We start from the raw sequence: 17,597 nt of genomic DNA on the forward strand, positions 1-17,597 counted from the left end.
TTACATATATTTGAACTAAAATGGTCTAGTGTAAAGATGCGTCTAAATCAAATGTAGGTTTTATAGACTTCCAAACGGCTTTTGATAGTGTTTCAAGATCAAAGCTCTGGGAAAAATTGCAGGCCTTGGCAATTCTAACTAAACTACTAAACTTCCTCATTGCGCTCTATACGTGGGTAAAAATAAAGGTCAGCACCAAATGGGCCACCACAGTAAAAATTAAGACTGACAAGGGCCTAAAACAATGATGCATATTGGCGCCTCTGTTATTTAACTTGTATCTGGGTGACCTACCAGTCCATGTAGAGAGGGTGAGGGCGTTCTTTTAAAAAATGGCTGGCATCAGAATACAATTGTCACAATATGCAAATGACACTGTGCTCCTGGACCAGATGCCTATTGGGCTGCAGTGACTCTTTAATGCTCTTGTGGTCTATTGCCAGAAAAATTGCCTAAAAATAAACGTCACAAAATCAAAAGTCTTGGTAATCTCATCCCAATTGAAAAAGCATGGGGACTGGCCCATTGAGGGGAGGTTTGTGGAAGTGGTGGAAGCCTACAAATACTTGGGGGTTTGGTTGAACGATAGGGGCCACACTTCAGCTCATTTCCACGCCCAGCAAGTGGCCACAAATTCATTGGAGTGGGCCTTTCATAAACTATGGAAGTAATTGGTGAGCCCTGACCTAAGGCCACTGTTAAAGGTGATGGGCTGTAAGCTACTTCTAACTATAACACATGGTGCAATCATATACAGGGCGAAAATGGTTAATTGGCTTGACAGGATAAAATCAATCTGCTGCCGCAGAGTATTCTACCAAATTGCAGAGCACATGCCCAAATCCACCAGGAGTTCTGTCTGATTTTCAAGCACTGGGCTCTTAAAGCCAAGTTAAACAGCAAAAGAAGGAATGTTAAAAAGCATAATCTGGGAAACAATAAACTTAGACCACTTATTGTAAGTATTTTAATAAATTACTGAATACCCTTGAGGCTAGGGAGATCTGGGTAAGTGGCCTCCCAGTGCCAATACTCCGTAGGTTAATAACCAAGCAAGCGAATGTAATCTACAGGGAGGAGGATTGCTTGACAATCAAGAAGCTCACTCATCGTAGGTGGGCGTCTACTCTCTATGAGCCGGGGGTTTCGCCGATTTATTTTTCCAAGACTTTCAGTGTGACCCTAAAGCAGGAGATAATGAGTCTGTGCTTGGGGCTAATTCCACTAAAAACATACGGGTACGGCAGGAGGCATTTTGAAGCACGGGATAGGCATTGTAGATTCTATGCCAGGCAGGAGACCTCACTAATCCATATCCTGTGTTTATGTGAGAAATTGCTCCCACTTAGAATATTCTGGCTTTGACCAATATAACGTACTTTACATATTGGTACTTGCAGCGTGGTCATGGAAGGTGAGTGTTCATAGTTGGCAGCTAGATTTATAAAGTTCCAGAGAGCGATCTAGGACCTATCATTAAATTCACTGGACACTATCCCGGGCACTACGCCCCTGGTGATCTTCAGACTGACAGTGCGCGGGTCACATTACAACCGTGGCGATTGCGCCAAGGTCAGACCATCAGCACTGCCACTTTTTAGCCACCCGATGGCATGGTGGTGATGGTGGTCTCAATGTGCCAGGGCAGCGCTGCCCTGGGAATTACGACCCCCCTCTCTGCCAGCGTTTACATTGTGGTTGGCTCACCATGTAAAGGCTGGAGAAGACAGGGTGCAGGGGGCCCCGTGGAGGCTCCTGCACTGCCCATTCACTTGGCGTGGGCAGTGCAGGCGCCCCCATGGCCAGCCCTGTTGCGCTTTTCACTTTCTTCTTTGCAGACAGTGAAAAGCGTGACAGGTGCTGGTGGACCCTATGCATCGCAGCATTGCCAACGTCTCAATTATGAGCCAGCGTCAATGTTGTGGGCTGTTTTCCACTGGGCCAGCTGGCGGAAACTCGGTTTCCAGCTTCTGACCCAGCGGGAAACTCGTAACGGGGCCCACTGGAAGGGGACGGGAAAGGCTGTTCGCCAAACTCTTAATGACCCCCTATATCTTGCACACTTGATTAGACTTTTGCTCATCTCGGGGACCACACAGAGGCCTCGAGTTCAGACTGAGACTAGTTTGGCACTCCATGTAGAGTCAAAGTGCTGCACTTTGGACTTGTTGTGTTTTTAACTTCTGTTTTCAACAATTAATCATTTTTAAAGCTATTTTTATTAACACAATTAGGTGGCTTATGTAAGCATTATTTTTTTGGTTAAAAAGAGTGAAATTTATGTATGCATTTTTCCTTGTAACAATTTTAAATAATTTCACAATAAAGAATTAATCTATCTATCAAAAAAGATTAATGCTGGTTTAGCTAATAATAAGTTCATGTGGCCCCCAAATTCTCCAAAAATATTTGTGTCATATGCTAACATATTCAACATCCTTATATTATAATGACAAAAGGAGCACACCCATATGTGCTTTAAATCTGTACATAATTCTGAATCTTAATTCTGATGATTTCATATTTGTGTAGTTAAAATGCATAAGTTTCAATACATATATCATTAGCAACCTAGTCCTTCCAAAAGAATGACCCAGGGGTGTAAAAGCTTCCTTAATTGTAAATCAACTGAATACTCCTGAATGTCACATCAAAACTGAGAAATCTTTTGGTATTGTAAGAAATTGGGGGCCTTATTTACAAGAATCTGACGCATCTGCCACAGTGCATAAGATTTCTTGCACTGCCCTACCATCCCCTAATGATGCCATTGATGTGGTGTATTTACAATACAGAGCTCCATGGCGCACATTTTTACAGATGCATCAGAAATTCTGATGCATCTGTTGCAGATAAACCCACGCACTGCTGGACTAGAGTAAAGAAAATGATGCTATTCCAGCAATGCAAGGAGGCCCCCATAGAGAAAAGTCCTACGTCAATTCTATGCCTGCTCTGAGCAGGCAGTAAAATTCTAGCACAGTGAAGTCGCAGAATGATGCAGTGAAATGTTGTAAATGTAACTGTAAGTTCTGCATGGCTTTGCCATTGGGAATACCTACTCTGCATACATTGTACCTGGCACAGGTATAATGTGATGCAAGGGTTTACAAACTGACTAATTGGGCACAGTGTGTCAGTTTGTAAATCTGGAGCAGTGTAAAATGTCAAAAAAGATGACACAACAGTGGTACAAAGGCCTTGTAAATAAGGCCTTTGGTATTTAATTTAGAGGTTCGAGAACCCCACTCAAGTAACAAGCAATCCTTGTCAGGGTGAACACATGTAAGTGCCAGGACACCGCTTGCGAAGCAGTTATGCTGTTTATAAATTACATTTATTAACTTACCCATAAAAGCCACTAAACAAATCTGTGCTTACCCCTCTAGTAGCTTAGTAAAAAAATACAAGAAAACTCCTAAGCCAATATAGAAAACTAGAAATGAAATGAAATAACACCAAAACAACAAAAATCCAATCAGTAGAACTGGAGTTATGAATTTTCAAGTTTCAGGTGAGAATAGTGCCAAACAGCACAAAACACCACTCATAGTTATCTCGTCACAGTGGACTGGGTCAAAGTCACAAGTTCAGGTCGAACAGGATGATGAATGGGCCAGATACAGGGTGCAGGTTGTCCTGATAAAGAGTTTACGTTCTAAGAGTCCAAGTCCACAAGAGGAGCCTCAACTGAATCTTCACTTTAGAGGGAGCCGTGAGTAGATAGTTATCAGTACAGGGAGCAGGTTGTCACTGGAGCTTCGTGTTGGCAGGAGACGCTGACGTACACTGTGTGGCACAAAGAGTAGGTCACCTTTGGATCTTTGCATTGGTGATTCTTGCTGATGCGAGGAGCCAGCTTGCGGTCACTGATAGCCCCAAACTTATGGATTTTCAACTGTAACTGAGTTTTGAAGAAGGAGTACTACACCTTGATGCCAGCCGAGGGTCCAGAACCTGGGTGGGGGGGCCTCTTGGGGATTAAGACTCATTCCAGTAGAGGCCATAAGGAGACCTCTGGCAGGCCCTGGTGGTGCTGGGCAGTTGCAGGAAAGGCCTCTGGTAGCTTGTTTTGTCCCTGTAGCTCAAGCAGGATTTCAGCCAATTGACTATGCACTTCTGTAGATCAAGGGTTCAAGGCAAGCAGTTCTAGTCTTCTTTCTTCATACAGCAGGGAAGTCTTTCTTCTGATTCTTCCACAGGTCCAGGAATGTTCTGATGAAAGGTTCTGAGGATATCATTCTTAGATCCAGTGTCAACCTGAGTGAGGAGCATGCCTCATGTGTCTAACCTTCTCCCTTTCCTGGGTTTGTCTCCAATCTGGGCAGGGGGACAAAGGTAGGCAGGCCAAAGTGTGAACTACATTTGTCAGTGGCGGGACAGACAGTCTTAGAATTCAGGGAGAGGTTTGCACAGCCCTCTTGATACCTCTTTAAAGCTCAGGAAGGGCTGAGTTCAACTCAGAGAACTTCCTACTCAGGAGAGGAACACCCTGACCCCCACCCACGGCCCTTCTGTCCCCATGTCTGGATGGAATACACAACACTCTACAGGAGAGTCATTCGCAGTCATGCGGCTCTGGCAATACTGGCAGAAAGGCACATTTAGTTTAGCCATAAAAAATACTAACTTTCTAAAAGTGACATTTTCAGAATAGTAACTTAAAATCTAACTTTACCAATAAAGAGAATTTTAAATTACGGTTCACATGAGTGGAAGAAATATTTCTTGATCCTGTCTCCAAACTAAAGATACAGGCCCTCATTATAACTTTGGCGGTAACTGACGCCTACTGCCATTGCGACGGCCGCCAACATACCGCCACTGTGGCTACCAGCCGCCACGCGTATTATGACCATTGACGGTATTCCGCCAGAAGGCTGGTGGAATACCGCCGACAGTCATGGAGGCAGACAGCGGTAAGGTGGCTCTGCTGACAGCAGCACCGCCACTCCAGCAAAACCCCGCCGACCGTATCATGAGCAATGATACGGCCTGGTGATGTTTTGCTGGTGGATGCTGCTGCTGACAGCAACGCCGAGTCCCATCTCCAGCCGGAGGACCCCCCTGCAAGCAGGTAAGTCGGGTTCTCCGACAGGAGAGGAGGTGGGTGGTGTTGTGTGCATGAGTGGTGGGTGTTGTGGGGGGGGGGGGTGTGTATGGTTTTGTATGCCCGGATGCGGGTGTGAGTCGCGTTGAATGCGTGCGTGAATGACTGATTGTGAGTGTCTGTGTTTGTTGTGTGTTGTGAATGCATGTGTGCGACAAAGTATGTTGGTGTGTGGTGTAGTGTGTGGGTATGTATGTGTGCATGCGTGGGTGGACGTGGGTATGGGTGTGTGCATGTGTGTAGATCGGTGTGCGTGTGTAAATTTGCAGGGGACAGGAGAGGGTGGGGGAGGACTCTGGGGAGGGGGGCGGGGGAGACCTTTATCAGTGCCAGGTAAGGGGTTCCCTGGCACTGACAGTGTCTACCGTCATGGTTTTTGTGGCAGTAAGATTGCCACGAAAACCATTGCGGTAGGCCGGGTCGTAATCCCGAGGGTGGGATTGTGACGGCCGCCGGGCTGGAGACCGAAGTCTCAAGCCCAGCGCCCGTTACCAACCTGGCGGTCAGTGTGGCTGTCTGTGTTGGTAGTTACCGCCAGGGTCATAATCCCTTTTTTTTACCGCTGGCCTGTTGGCGGTATTACCGCTACTTTAACACCAACCGCCAGGGTCATAATGAGGGCCATAACGTATTAAGGAAATAAGGCAACCTTGTATTAGTCAATGGAGAGATAGCTTTGCTACAGTATAAAATTACTTTGGGAGTTTTTCACAGTAAGGCAAGTAACATTTAAAACATGTTCTATTTATTAAATAACATAAACCCCGCCCTATGAGCTGTTACGTCCTACTTTGGAAATAACTTATAAATATTAAAAAGGACAGTTTAGGCTAAGCAAAATGTTTAGGTCGAAGGGGAAGTTCAGACAGCATAACAGGCTGCAGTGGCAGGAATTAAATGATTTTTACAGTGCTACTTTAGTGGTTGTCGCATTGTGTGCATTTGTAGCATTTAATTTACAGGTCTTGGATAAATGTAGCAGCATATACCAAGGATTTACAAGTAAAGTAAATTAAATATGCCAATTGGGTGTACACCAATTTTACCATGCGTGAGGAACAGAGCACAAGCATTTTGCCTCTGGCTAGCAGCGGGAAATTGTACAGAGTACTAAGCCAAAAAAACAAGTTGAACAACAAAATAGGGGGAAGAAGGTAAAATGTCTGGGGGACTAAAACACCAAGGATGTCAGGTCTAACAGGTATATTATTTATATATATATATACATATATATATATACATATATATATATATATATATATATATATATATATATATATATATATGTATATATTCTTGCTAATTTTGTATGTAGGTTATTTAGTTTGTTGAATAGAAAAAAGTGTCTATTATTTCTGTATCTAAATATGTAAAGGAGGATGGACAGAAAATTAATTTCTCCCCAATATTCTGTTTCTCAACCTCTCTGCCTCAGGAACGGTCTATTGTCTCGGTCTCCTTTTCCTAGAATTATCTGTGTCCTCACTAATAATTCTAGGTCTGTCTGAATTTCTTCATATGTGAGCTATTCTGTCTTTCTATCCAATTCAACTTCTCTCCCTTTTCTCTCTTCTCTCTCTCTTTGTCTCGGGTCAAGCTTCCCTCTAGTATTCTTTTGTGACTAGTCTTCTACAACTCAGGCTCGTCTCCAAGGGCGGTTTCCTTTCATGGGCGTCGGGGCTCCGCCCCCTTAATTGTTTCCAACAAGATTAAAATTCCTTTCCTTATATATTTTTTAATGTAACTAAACAAATAAACAACTAATGTTACACACACATTTGCCTACCTGATTCAACACACTCTCTCTGTGAACACTGTTTGGACTTTGTTATGCACGGACGCACATTTACAGTAATCTACCTTGTTAATGCATTTGTGGGCTGGAGTTCACACAGCCCTGAGGCCTGTGATGTCACCAGCCAGGCAAAGCCATAGCCTTGTATGCTGAGCTCCACCCCCCGAAGACGGAGTTGTGACGTTTGTCCTGGGCGCTTCTGCTTGAAGCCCTGCAGCGCCACAGGCTTCACGCTAATCAAGCACTGCAGTTTCAGCCTCCCCACCCTTTCACAACTCGTCACAGGGTGGGGATTAGTCAATAAGCTTTGCTGGTGCCACCCCTCCCTGTGAGAAATTGTGAAAGGTTTAGGTTTGAGGGTGCAGGCAGAAGCTGAGCTTTAGAACGTTCGTAGTGTACCAGCGTAGGTTTTGGTGTTACTCTGCAGGCATCAGGGCCGAGCTTCTTGCTCTGTGATTTGAGGGCCCTGGTATTTACTGACTGGATCGAGCTAGAGAGTATGAACTGCATAGTTCATTCAAACAGGTGAGCTTAGTGCACCATGCGGCGGTGTGTGACAGACAGGAGTTGATTTCTGTTAGAATGTGTAATCCGAGTGGTGCTGTTTCTGTTCCACGGCTGCTCTCTTTCTAGCCTGGAAGCTCGCTCGCGGTTCTGTCTTGGGAATATTCACCTTATTGAGCAGGCACCGCTTATAGGCAATAAAACTCAAAAGGGGACAAATGTGAGCCCCGGAGATACATATCACGGGTATGTACCTGCTGTATGAAAGAATGTGTATGTCAAAGAAATGATTTATTAAAACGCAAGCCCGCATAAACCGCTCAGGTTTATGCAATTAAGTACATTTGAAATTGTAAACGTTTGAACCACTGGTGGTGTTTATCAGTCCGTTTAGTCAAGATGGAAGAAATTAGGAATGTTGATTTTTTTCTGCCACAGACCAACAATGATTTTTGGAAGAAAGAAGTTGGGCATAATAGCACAAGTATTGGTGTGCTGTTTTAAACATGATCTTTTTTTTTAGTCAGTTCTGTTTTTCAGGAGCAAAAATTATTGTTTGAAAACCCAAAGCACAAAGAACAGTTTTGGGTGCCTTAACACAACAGTGCTTGCCTCAATTCTGAGGGCCCACACAATGTATAATTCAATAGTTGATTGCCTACCCTGTGCACACATCTTCAAATAAAACAGTGTGTGCATGCACACAGGGCCAAGCAGAAAAATACAACAATTACTCTAAATCGGTGTATATATGCTTCTTTGCATTTCATATGTGCTATATTTTCCTAGTGATTGTGGTAGCTCTGTTTTGATGACTGGTTGCTGTGCTTTTATTGAAAGGTTTTTTCTGATAACCTGTAGCCATGGTTTTAATGATGTTTGGAGTCATAAATATAGAGGCAAAAAGGTCGGTAGCACTGCAAGCTTACAATTCCTTTTAGTGTTCCCTGAATGATTAGCATAGTACACAAAGTGCCAATACATTTTAAGGACGAACAAATATTTTTTTCTACAGGATTTTAAGGTATTATGCAACTGTTTTGCTGCTAAGTAATCTAAATAATATGCTGCATTGTTGTGGACTCTTTCCTTTGGCAGCAGACTGTCAGCAATGGTACTAGCTCGTGTTCTGAAAATTAACTGCCCACTGGTGTTAGACTAGATCTATTTTTGGTGAGCAACTTCTCTATAGGTGACAGAAGAATACATCACAAGATGTGCACTGTCTTGAAACGTAATTGTGTTTCTATAAGTGCATACAGAAGCCTGACAGGTTTGCTAGACAATGTTTAAATACGCATGGAAACCAGTGATATGCCTTCATTGATGTGCAGTCGGAACAGAAAATGTTTATGTTCCAAAAGTGCATATTGTCTTTAGGCAATGCCAAAATAATATTACAGAAGGAGAGAGTGTTAATTAAGCAATAATTATGTTTGTTGTCAAGCTTTACTGCGATGCTCATATTCAAAGGGAGGTAACTCTTTAATAGTAAGAGAAACTTGTCTTATATTTTCATCAGTACCAGAATCAATCCACAATAGAAAAAGTGCATGCATCTGTGTTATTTGCTCATACTCAAGGTTGCTCTTTCTGGAAATCGTTTTTTTTTTCTTGTCCACTGCAATGTGTTCAGCTTTTTCTGAGCCAAGATGTAATGTCTGCGTGCCCATTTCCTCTGTTAAACATGCTCACCATCTTTCTAATCTGAGAGCTCTGCAGGCCGACCAATGTCATGTTTGCACCCATAATAAAACATGCACAAGTGCTTATTTCCAGCTATGTGGTCTGATAGCACACTTCAAACTAATAAGAACTAACTGCATACTGCCTGCAACAACACCGTCTGCACTTTAAACTAATGCTAGGATAAATATTTTAGCATCAGTTAAAAAATACATTTCTCACTCACTACCTTCAGTCTAACAAAATTCATGCTAATAATTAGCATGCTATTAAAATGGATACCCTTAAGTTACCATAGCTTTATAGACCATTACCAAAGGCTACACCGGTTGAAGGTCTTCTACATCAATCATAGTCGAGAGCCACCGGTTTTTAATCATTTTAATAATGATATTGTGCTGGAAAGTACATAATTTTACTCCATTGTTGAAACATTTTCTTTGGGGAAAGAACATATCCATTTACCCCACTGAATTACTCTCGGGACGTTTGTGCTCGCCCCCTGCTCTCACACAGTCAAATGCATGGTTTCATTTTACGACCATGACTCAATGAATCATAACGGCGGTATTTACGCCCTACCTGTTTCAAAGGTTACCAGCCGCCACTGCTCGTCACTCCCTTTGCCGCTGTTCACTTCTTTTAACAAACAAATCTCCTTAGTCAGTCTACGGTGCTCGAGTGTGACAGCTATCAATATTGTTCCAAAACTCTACTAGAGGCAGTGGTGTCTTCACTTTTTTCCTTCTTGTATGTTTTGATTAATGTTCAGCTCTTGGACAGCAGAACTTCACTAGAAAAAGAGGACTGCAACAAAAACGATTTTAAGAAAGAAAATAAATGTGTTTTAATTTCAAACTGGCCAACTAATCCACACACCTCCATCTTTAGTTGCAAAGTAATAACAATAGCGGTGCTGTGCATGAGACTTCTAGTCATGTGCTCATGGGTCCAGTATTGACCTGGCACGCCAACATTTCACTATTTGGTTGCAATGTATGTGAAGCTATCCCTATCTTATTTTCGTCTACTCACAAAACATTTCTGTTTTTCCACTAATTAAGGCCATTCAAAGCCTTACCTACTGCAGTCAGAAGAGCAATTTGCACTGTTGTTAACCCTTTTCACTTCAACTTCTAAACTCAAATACAAATGAATGGGCCTGTAAGTATTTCTTAGGTGATGTAGATCATTTCCTGTAGCAAATTCGCACTCTGCAAGCTGATACACCTATATCACTCTTATACTACACAATCTCCATCGGCTGCATATCCTAGTCAGGATAACTTTCACAATCAGCTGCATCATATAGGTACCCCTCTTTACCTAGCACACCTACTTAATTCTCAGGTGGCTCAAGTGGTTTCAAAGTCAGAAAATTCTTGTAATTGAAACTCCAAAATTCAGAAGAACAACTGCTTGGAAATAATCTTTCTCCATGGCAGCTGATGCTGCAGACAACTATTTACCTCCCATCTCACAAAGATGTCCCATGTCTCAGTCTTTCTCAAACAACTCAAAGCTCGCATTAAAGAAAGTTTTGTGCAATAAACTCTATGAAAGAAACGCCAAATGTTAAAGTTTTTATATATTTATTTTAAAGTTGTTTAACCCTATCCCTATCTCAGTGTAATCCTTTACAGAAGGAGGTATTGGAGGTATTGGAGGCACTGGGAAAATAATAATATATGTCAGCGACAATTAGAATTAATTTTTACTTTTGATCTGCAAATTTATTCATATTTTTAAATCAGTTAATGATTGTTACGTTTTACCAAAAACGTTTTTGTTATTTTTATTTCATTGATGTTTTATACATCAAAGTTATACATTAAACATGACCACTTCGATTTTTGTAATGAATCAAAATAGCCAACTGACTACAGGTCCGCTAAGGGCGCTTCCTACCTAATTGTTTGGGTGATAACAATGGCTCTTTTCTGTTTCATCATCCCCGTGCCTTTTCCAATAAAGCTGCCTCTACACAAATTGCTGTCTGGACTCACCTTCCACCAATTGCTTTTAGTTGAGGGAAGTCCAATGAGTGAAAGTAATGTACAAAAAATTTAAACAAAGGTGTTTTTTCTTTTCTTGGGCAGATTCGGCTTTCCTTTCCTAAAAGCAAGGGAAGAGCCCTGACAGCCATTTGTGCATCGGTGGTTGGCTTAGAAGGGAGCAGGGTGCACCACGGGAGATTGGAGCCCATCCATTTGAGAGGGTGCACATGCTTCTGCAGCGTTCCCTGTTTCGACTATGCGTGCGTGTGTGTGCGGGGTGGGGGGAGGAGGTTGCTGATAATTATATTGCCTGCCACTGAGGGTCTCTAACAGCTGTTAGTCCTGCCCCTCGTTATGCTCTCTTGCCTGCGGCTAGGATAATTAACAGCCGGTATTGTTTGCAGGTGTGGGCAGTGTAGTGTCCTCGTCGCCAATGTAGTGTAGGGGGCCTTAGGCCCTCATGCTATGGAAATCAGAGACGCAGACACAGTAGCTGGGTGGTATGAACTGGCTTCAGGCACGTGTCCGGCCCCTTTTATTGGCAGGGTCACCTGACTGGTGACGCCTGTGGTGGGTGGGTGTGGGGTGTACATGTAAGACCAGCCCTCAGCAGAGTGGCTGGCAGAAACAGTAGAACGAGTCCAGCTGGACCCTACAGGCACTAACTCTTGATTATGTTTTTGAGGTATATTGAATGCCACCCTTTTTTCTTGATAAATGTACACCAGGATGTGAAACTGGTGATATGTAAGTGTATGTGGGGTTTAGCACTGGATTTTAAGGACACCCTATCGCTCTTTTGAAATAGTTTTATTGTTGAGGTGCAATGTATAATCATCTGTCGGTCTATTTTATTTGCAAAACTCATAATGTCACGTTAGAGTTTGGTACCCAATGGTTCAGTTGTTTTCACGTGCAAGATAATAAGAAATTGGTAAATGCACTGGGATTTTCTCTTGTTTGAGAATAATGATCCGTTTCCCACTTTTGCACACATTCTAGAGCATATATGCCACCCTTCTAACTTGCGCTTTATAACCACAGCTCAGAACGGAAATTGGGAATCGCTGCTGACTGTTCCCGAGCTGTGCTGTTTGTGGCACATGCGGAATAATTCGGAGTTAGATCAATCATATGTTCGTTAGCAGCTGCAAGTCCATAACAAGCATTTGCAATGCAACGGGTCTCGCGTTTGCTCATGTTAGAGCTGATCGCGTTGTAAACTCCTAACCCGACTTTTCATCTATGGGCAAAAGTGCTTTTATGTACGTAACCCGAAAAAGAGAAATTAAGTGTGTAAAGCGCTGGACTTCTGCCAAGCGAAATCGCGCTAATAAAATAGAGAAAAAGTAGTCCATGATCCAACAGAAAAAAGCGAGCCTCGCATGTTTTCTGCACTTGGTTGCTGCGCTCGAGGAGGGCTAACCACCGGAAAAGGCATGACGTGTGCATGCCTTCCACTAATGAAAGCAAGCAGATTTTACTAGGCAAGCCCACGAACCAAAGTGTGGCTCAATGGTTAGAGCGGCAGACCCTGAAGCAGAGATCTGGCTCAAGACCAGGGTTCAAGTCCCGCTTCGGCAGGTCTTGGGCTCAATTCCCCTTGACCAGATAATTCTCGCCTCGGTGCCTAATCTAATTCATGGGTCCCACTCTGCAACTCTGGGCAATAGCTTGCTTAATCTCCACAATGGCCCCAACAGCGCTTGGATGCCTGGCTTCACCCTGGGGGTGCTCAGGAGTGGGTGCCTCACAGGGAAAAGCCAGGAGGGGTTCCATAGCGGTATGAGTACAGCGCCTTGAGACCCTAACGGGTGAGTAGTGCGCTATACAAGTGCTAATTTACATTTTACAAACACACTGACGTGACGTCGACAGGGCTCCGAGCCCTTTTCTAATAACTAAAGCGTCTCGCTGCGATACGCATGCAACTCAGGCTCGACCCTAAAAAGAGGCACCCAGATGTGACCTGTGCGAATAAGCACCTTCGTTTTATGACTCGAGAACTCCACCTTTCTAGGTTGATTTTGTGTTAGTTCTTATTTTCTCGGCTGATTGGTAAGAACAACTCAAAAGTCATAACGTAAGAAAAAGCGTTGTTTGGTAAAACAACTCAAAAGTCATAACGTAAGAAAAAGCGTTGTACTATTATTTGTCTTCAGTTTCGTATAAGAATTCCCTAAAGTATTTGAAACTCTGCAGTAAAATGCATATTTCCATAACACAATTAACCTATGCTAGAGAGCCTTTTGGCCCAGGAGGAATTGTTCCCTTTTTCTAATTTCTGTCTATTGGTAAACAATATATGATTTGCTGTGTGATTGTGTAGATAGGACAAAGAGCACAGAATGGATTTTTAAATTCCTGTGATAAAGAATTGTGTTTTTTCCTCCCACGTCAAACAGCTGTGGCTGGGGATGCCCGCCTGGTATGTAGCCGCCTGCCGTGCCAACGTCAAGAGCGGTGCGATCATGTCTGCGCTGTCAGACACGGAGATCCAGCGAGAGATTGGCATCAGCAACCCTCTTCACCGCCTGAAGCTCCGACTGGCAATCCAGGAGATGGTATCGCTAACAAGCCCGTCCGCACCTCCAACCTCCAGAACTGTGAGTTTCAGCCTGTGGTCCGGCCTCTGTATACCTATGGGGAGGTGTGAATGTTGGCGCGAACTGAACCGAGTGAAACTATGGCAGTGTGCACTTCAAAGTCAACGTGAATTCTTCTGGCAGAACGTGTGAGGGTATAGCTTGTGACCTCTGGTCCCTGTTTACTGATGACACCCTGGACTGATTGTCATCCATTCCTCGATTGTTATAAAAGATTATGCTCAAGAGTTGTGTTGTTCACCTATGTGTAACATTTCGGTAATGATTGCAAAAAATGTGTAGCTTAGTACTTATTTTTCCAACGATACAAATTGTTCCTATCCCATTTTTTCTCAGCTGTAGCAACTCTTGCATTCTAAGTGTAAAGTGTCTTTGCATGTGCATGAGTGTTGAGATAACTCGGCGTGCAGCCATGTCATGCATGTATAAATGTCTGATTAGTAGATGATACTGACAATAGTAATAGTTTTTCACAAAGAACCCTTTATGTATTGGATTTAAAGCAGTATCTCTTTTAGGGCACATGATGCAACAGGATACTATACATGGATGCTGTCTCATATGTAAACAAAGGGATGGACAGTAATTTATGGGACCCAATTTTTACACAGAATGCCACTCCTTTTCCCCTGTTGAGAACAGGAACATTTCGTTATTGCGCATTTAAAGTACTTTAGTTTGCTCTATCACAAACTTTGCAATGCTATAAACTATTCTGGATAATGAGAAAAAAAACTGAAAATAGGGTGTGAAAAATAAATATGCACCAATATACAAGTAAAAAGCTCAAGCCAAACAATTAGGGCCTCAAAACTGTCTTGTTTCCCCCAGATCTCGGTTGTTCTGAACACTGGAAATTCTCAGTGTAAAATTGCAGGGAGGAGTTGGAATGATCAAATCAACAAATAGATAGTTCCACCCTTATCTGTGGAACCTCAGGATTTTGCCCAGAATACTTGCCAACTCTACAACCCTGGTGTTCATGGGACCTGAATAACATTATCTCCAGAGGTGAACACATACTGGTTGCTGGTCCAAGGCACAAGTCACGAGACCCTTCCAGCCAATCATTAGGTTGCTAAGTAGAGGCAGCACACACAAATTTACAGACACTGAGTACACAGTATTGAGGGTGTGCTTGTGCAGTATAGATTTCAAATGTTACACGTTTCTGAATAAGCTATGACACTCAAAACAGTTTCCAGGGTATGATATAACATTCTGGGTCCTCTAGCATCTTCTAGTTAACGCAGCAGACTCCCATACTTTCCACCTAGCTACCAGCATTCTTCAAGTTAGGGGGAAATGTAGCATTAATCTTTCCCACGACTTCTGAATTAGTATACTAATCTCTGTGCATCAGAGATAAATTACCACGTTAAAGCCCTCTCACAGAAAATAACTAACTATATTCCCCTGCTGCAGATCTTAACCTCACTCTTCATCCAAGAGGAAAGATAATCTCATGGTGACATTTCTTAATCAGGATCCCTGATTCTTTTGGTTCTGGGATCCCCTATGTTTCCCTGAAGTTTTCTCCCTCAAATATGGGGTGCTGCAGGGGTCCGCTTTGAGCCCGACACCTTTCAACATCTATTTGCAGCCTTTGGCTGCTTTGGTGAAGGAATTTGGGATAGCCATTACTTCCTATGCCGATGATACGCAGTTGGTGGTCTCCCTTTCCTCCAGTAACGGTACCCAACATCAGCTGGGTCCCCGCCTGGAGAAGGTCGCCATTATGGATGGCAAATTGCTCTCTGAAATTAAATGGAGACAAAATAGAGCTGCTCATGGTCAGGAATAATCCCTTCCTTGGCAGTCCGCAGGATACACTGGATTGGCCTAGGAGCCTTGGGACCCCCTCCTCAGCCCTCAAATCCTATAAAAAAAAGTCTAGGAATTTGGTTAGGCAGCTTCTTGTCTATGGAAGTACAGGTAAAAAAATTGACGTGCACATGTTTTGCCTCACTAAGGATGCTGCACAAAATTCTGGACCTATTACCTTTCTCATCCAGGAGAATAGTGGTCCAGGCAGTAATATTGTCTCACCTGGATAACAGGAAATCCTTATATTTAGACTCACCTAAAGAATGTTGCGGCCAGGACCATTCTTAAATTACCATAGCAGACCCCAGAGAAAGAGGCTTTGACCTCTCTACATTTGCTCCCAGTGGAGGAAAGAGTTGAATTCAAGGCACTGTGTCTCACTCATGGAGCGGTTAACCAGGAAGGGCAGAAGCTGGTTAGGGATCTTTTTACTTTTTACACTCCCAGCAGAATTCTAAGGTCCACTAGTTCTGGTTTGCTGAAGGTCCCTTGGATTCAGAGAGCTAGATAGGGAGGAAGAGTTTTCTTCTATATCTCCCCTAAACTGAGGAACTCTTTGCTATGCAGACTGAGAATGGAGTCTGATTAAATTATTTTCGGGAAACATTTTAAAAATTGGCTCTGGCCAACCTCTTCAGTCACCTGCTAATTGGAGTGGTGGTGCTTATTTTCACAGCGCGGGGAAGCGTCTGGGTTGCCATGCACTTTATAAATCCAGATAAGATAAGATAATCAGAGATGAGAAAAGGATCTTTTCCTGCCTGCATTGTTTAGATGGACAGTGCAACCTGCCTTCCTCATCCTCTTAAGGAATAAAGGGTGTTTATTGTGATCCAGGAGACAAAGAAAAATATGATCTTGAAAAAACCCTTTTACTAGTGAAAATGTTCTCATAAAAGAGCTGCTTTCGGGAGAAGAGGAGAAATAAACTTTTCATACAACCCACAACTACTGGCACAGCAATGGTACTCTTTGATGATCAGATATTAGCTGACAAATGACGAAATGCAAGAAGGAAAAGACCAGAAGGCAGACTGTTTTCTATCTGTGCAGCAAGGATCTGGAAGAACTTCTCCACGAGCCTCCTGCAACTAAAAAAGACCTGGAAACCGAGCTCTTCAAGGAGTACTCCATGTGCACCAAGTTTAAACTCATGCTCGGCGTGCCCTCTTGTAAACAATCCTGAGTTGCATCATTGAATCCTCACCTTTTGTTGAGTGATCCATTGCTCTCCAGCAAGGTCCCTGCAATGCAAATACCTCAAAATACAAGATTAACATAAACAGTTGAGCTTGTATGGCCTTCTTCCGTTCATGTCACATTAGAAATGGAGCATTTCCTTCCAGATAAACTGGGGAAAGATGAGAATCCCTGCAATGAAGTTTCATCTTGCTGCTTGATCAGACCCAGACCCGTAGAGCTGTTTCTAATGAGCACTGACAAGGAATATCAAACAATTTTAGATCCTTCCCTCAAACCAACCTGTATAGTCACATAATGTCAGGTAGCAAGCATCCCTCTTGGCACTAGTCTATCACATTCAGATACCTAATCTAATGAGTTCCTATGCACTGACTGTCGCTCTCAGGATTGTATCAACATATAGTGCCAATGAACACCTCTTTGTAGCTCAAAAGATCGCTCCATGCAATATTTGGAGTCCTGTGCTACCACTCACTGGTCAACTATAAACTTCACTCTCCCAGGCTTAGATTTTGAAAGTGACAGGTTGGGTTTGAGTTAATGAGGCATGACATAGTTACGTTTTTGTAATTTTAGGGAGTAATTTTATTTAAATGCAGGACACCAATAAGGGTGCGCATTTAGGGAAATATTTGAGTGTTTCTAATAACTGTTTTCTTTTATTCTTAAGATAAGCTATTCAATTTGTTACAGAAAGAAATCGTATAGCTATTCCTTTATTTTCTGTTGTTAGAGAGAGAATATATTGAGGTGCTTAGTAGTTGTGTTATCTTTGTGATGGTTTCTTGTGTTTTTTTCATAATAATATTCTATATAAATACAATTTTAAAAAGAGTCTTCACCCTTCCAATACATCCCATATGTCCAAA

The 17,597-nt window shown here is 42.7% G+C and overlaps 1 protein-coding gene across 6 annotated transcripts in view; it reads left to right on the top strand.

Annotated features, from left to right (window-relative positions):
• PPFIA2 (PTPRF interacting protein alpha 2) overlaps positions 1 to 17,597 on the top strand; it is a 1,804,029-nt gene that overhangs the window by 1,586,786 nt on the left and 199,646 nt on the right. For all 6 annotated transcript variants that reach the window (XM_069228760.1, XM_069228762.1, XM_069228763.1 and 3 more), the window contains one exon: positions 13,498 to 13,698. In XM_069228760.1, the coding sequence (XP_069084861.1) occupies positions 13,498 to 13,698 (201 nt within the window). The remainder of the gene's footprint in view (positions 1 to 13,497; positions 13,699 to 17,597) is intronic.

This window comes from Pleurodeles waltl, chromosome 4_1 (assembly GCF_031143425.1).
Source record: "Pleurodeles waltl isolate 20211129_DDA chromosome 4_1, aPleWal1.hap1.20221129, whole genome shotgun sequence".
In the NCBI taxonomy this organism is placed as follows: domain Eukaryota; kingdom Metazoa; phylum Chordata; class Amphibia; order Caudata; family Salamandridae; genus Pleurodeles; species Pleurodeles waltl.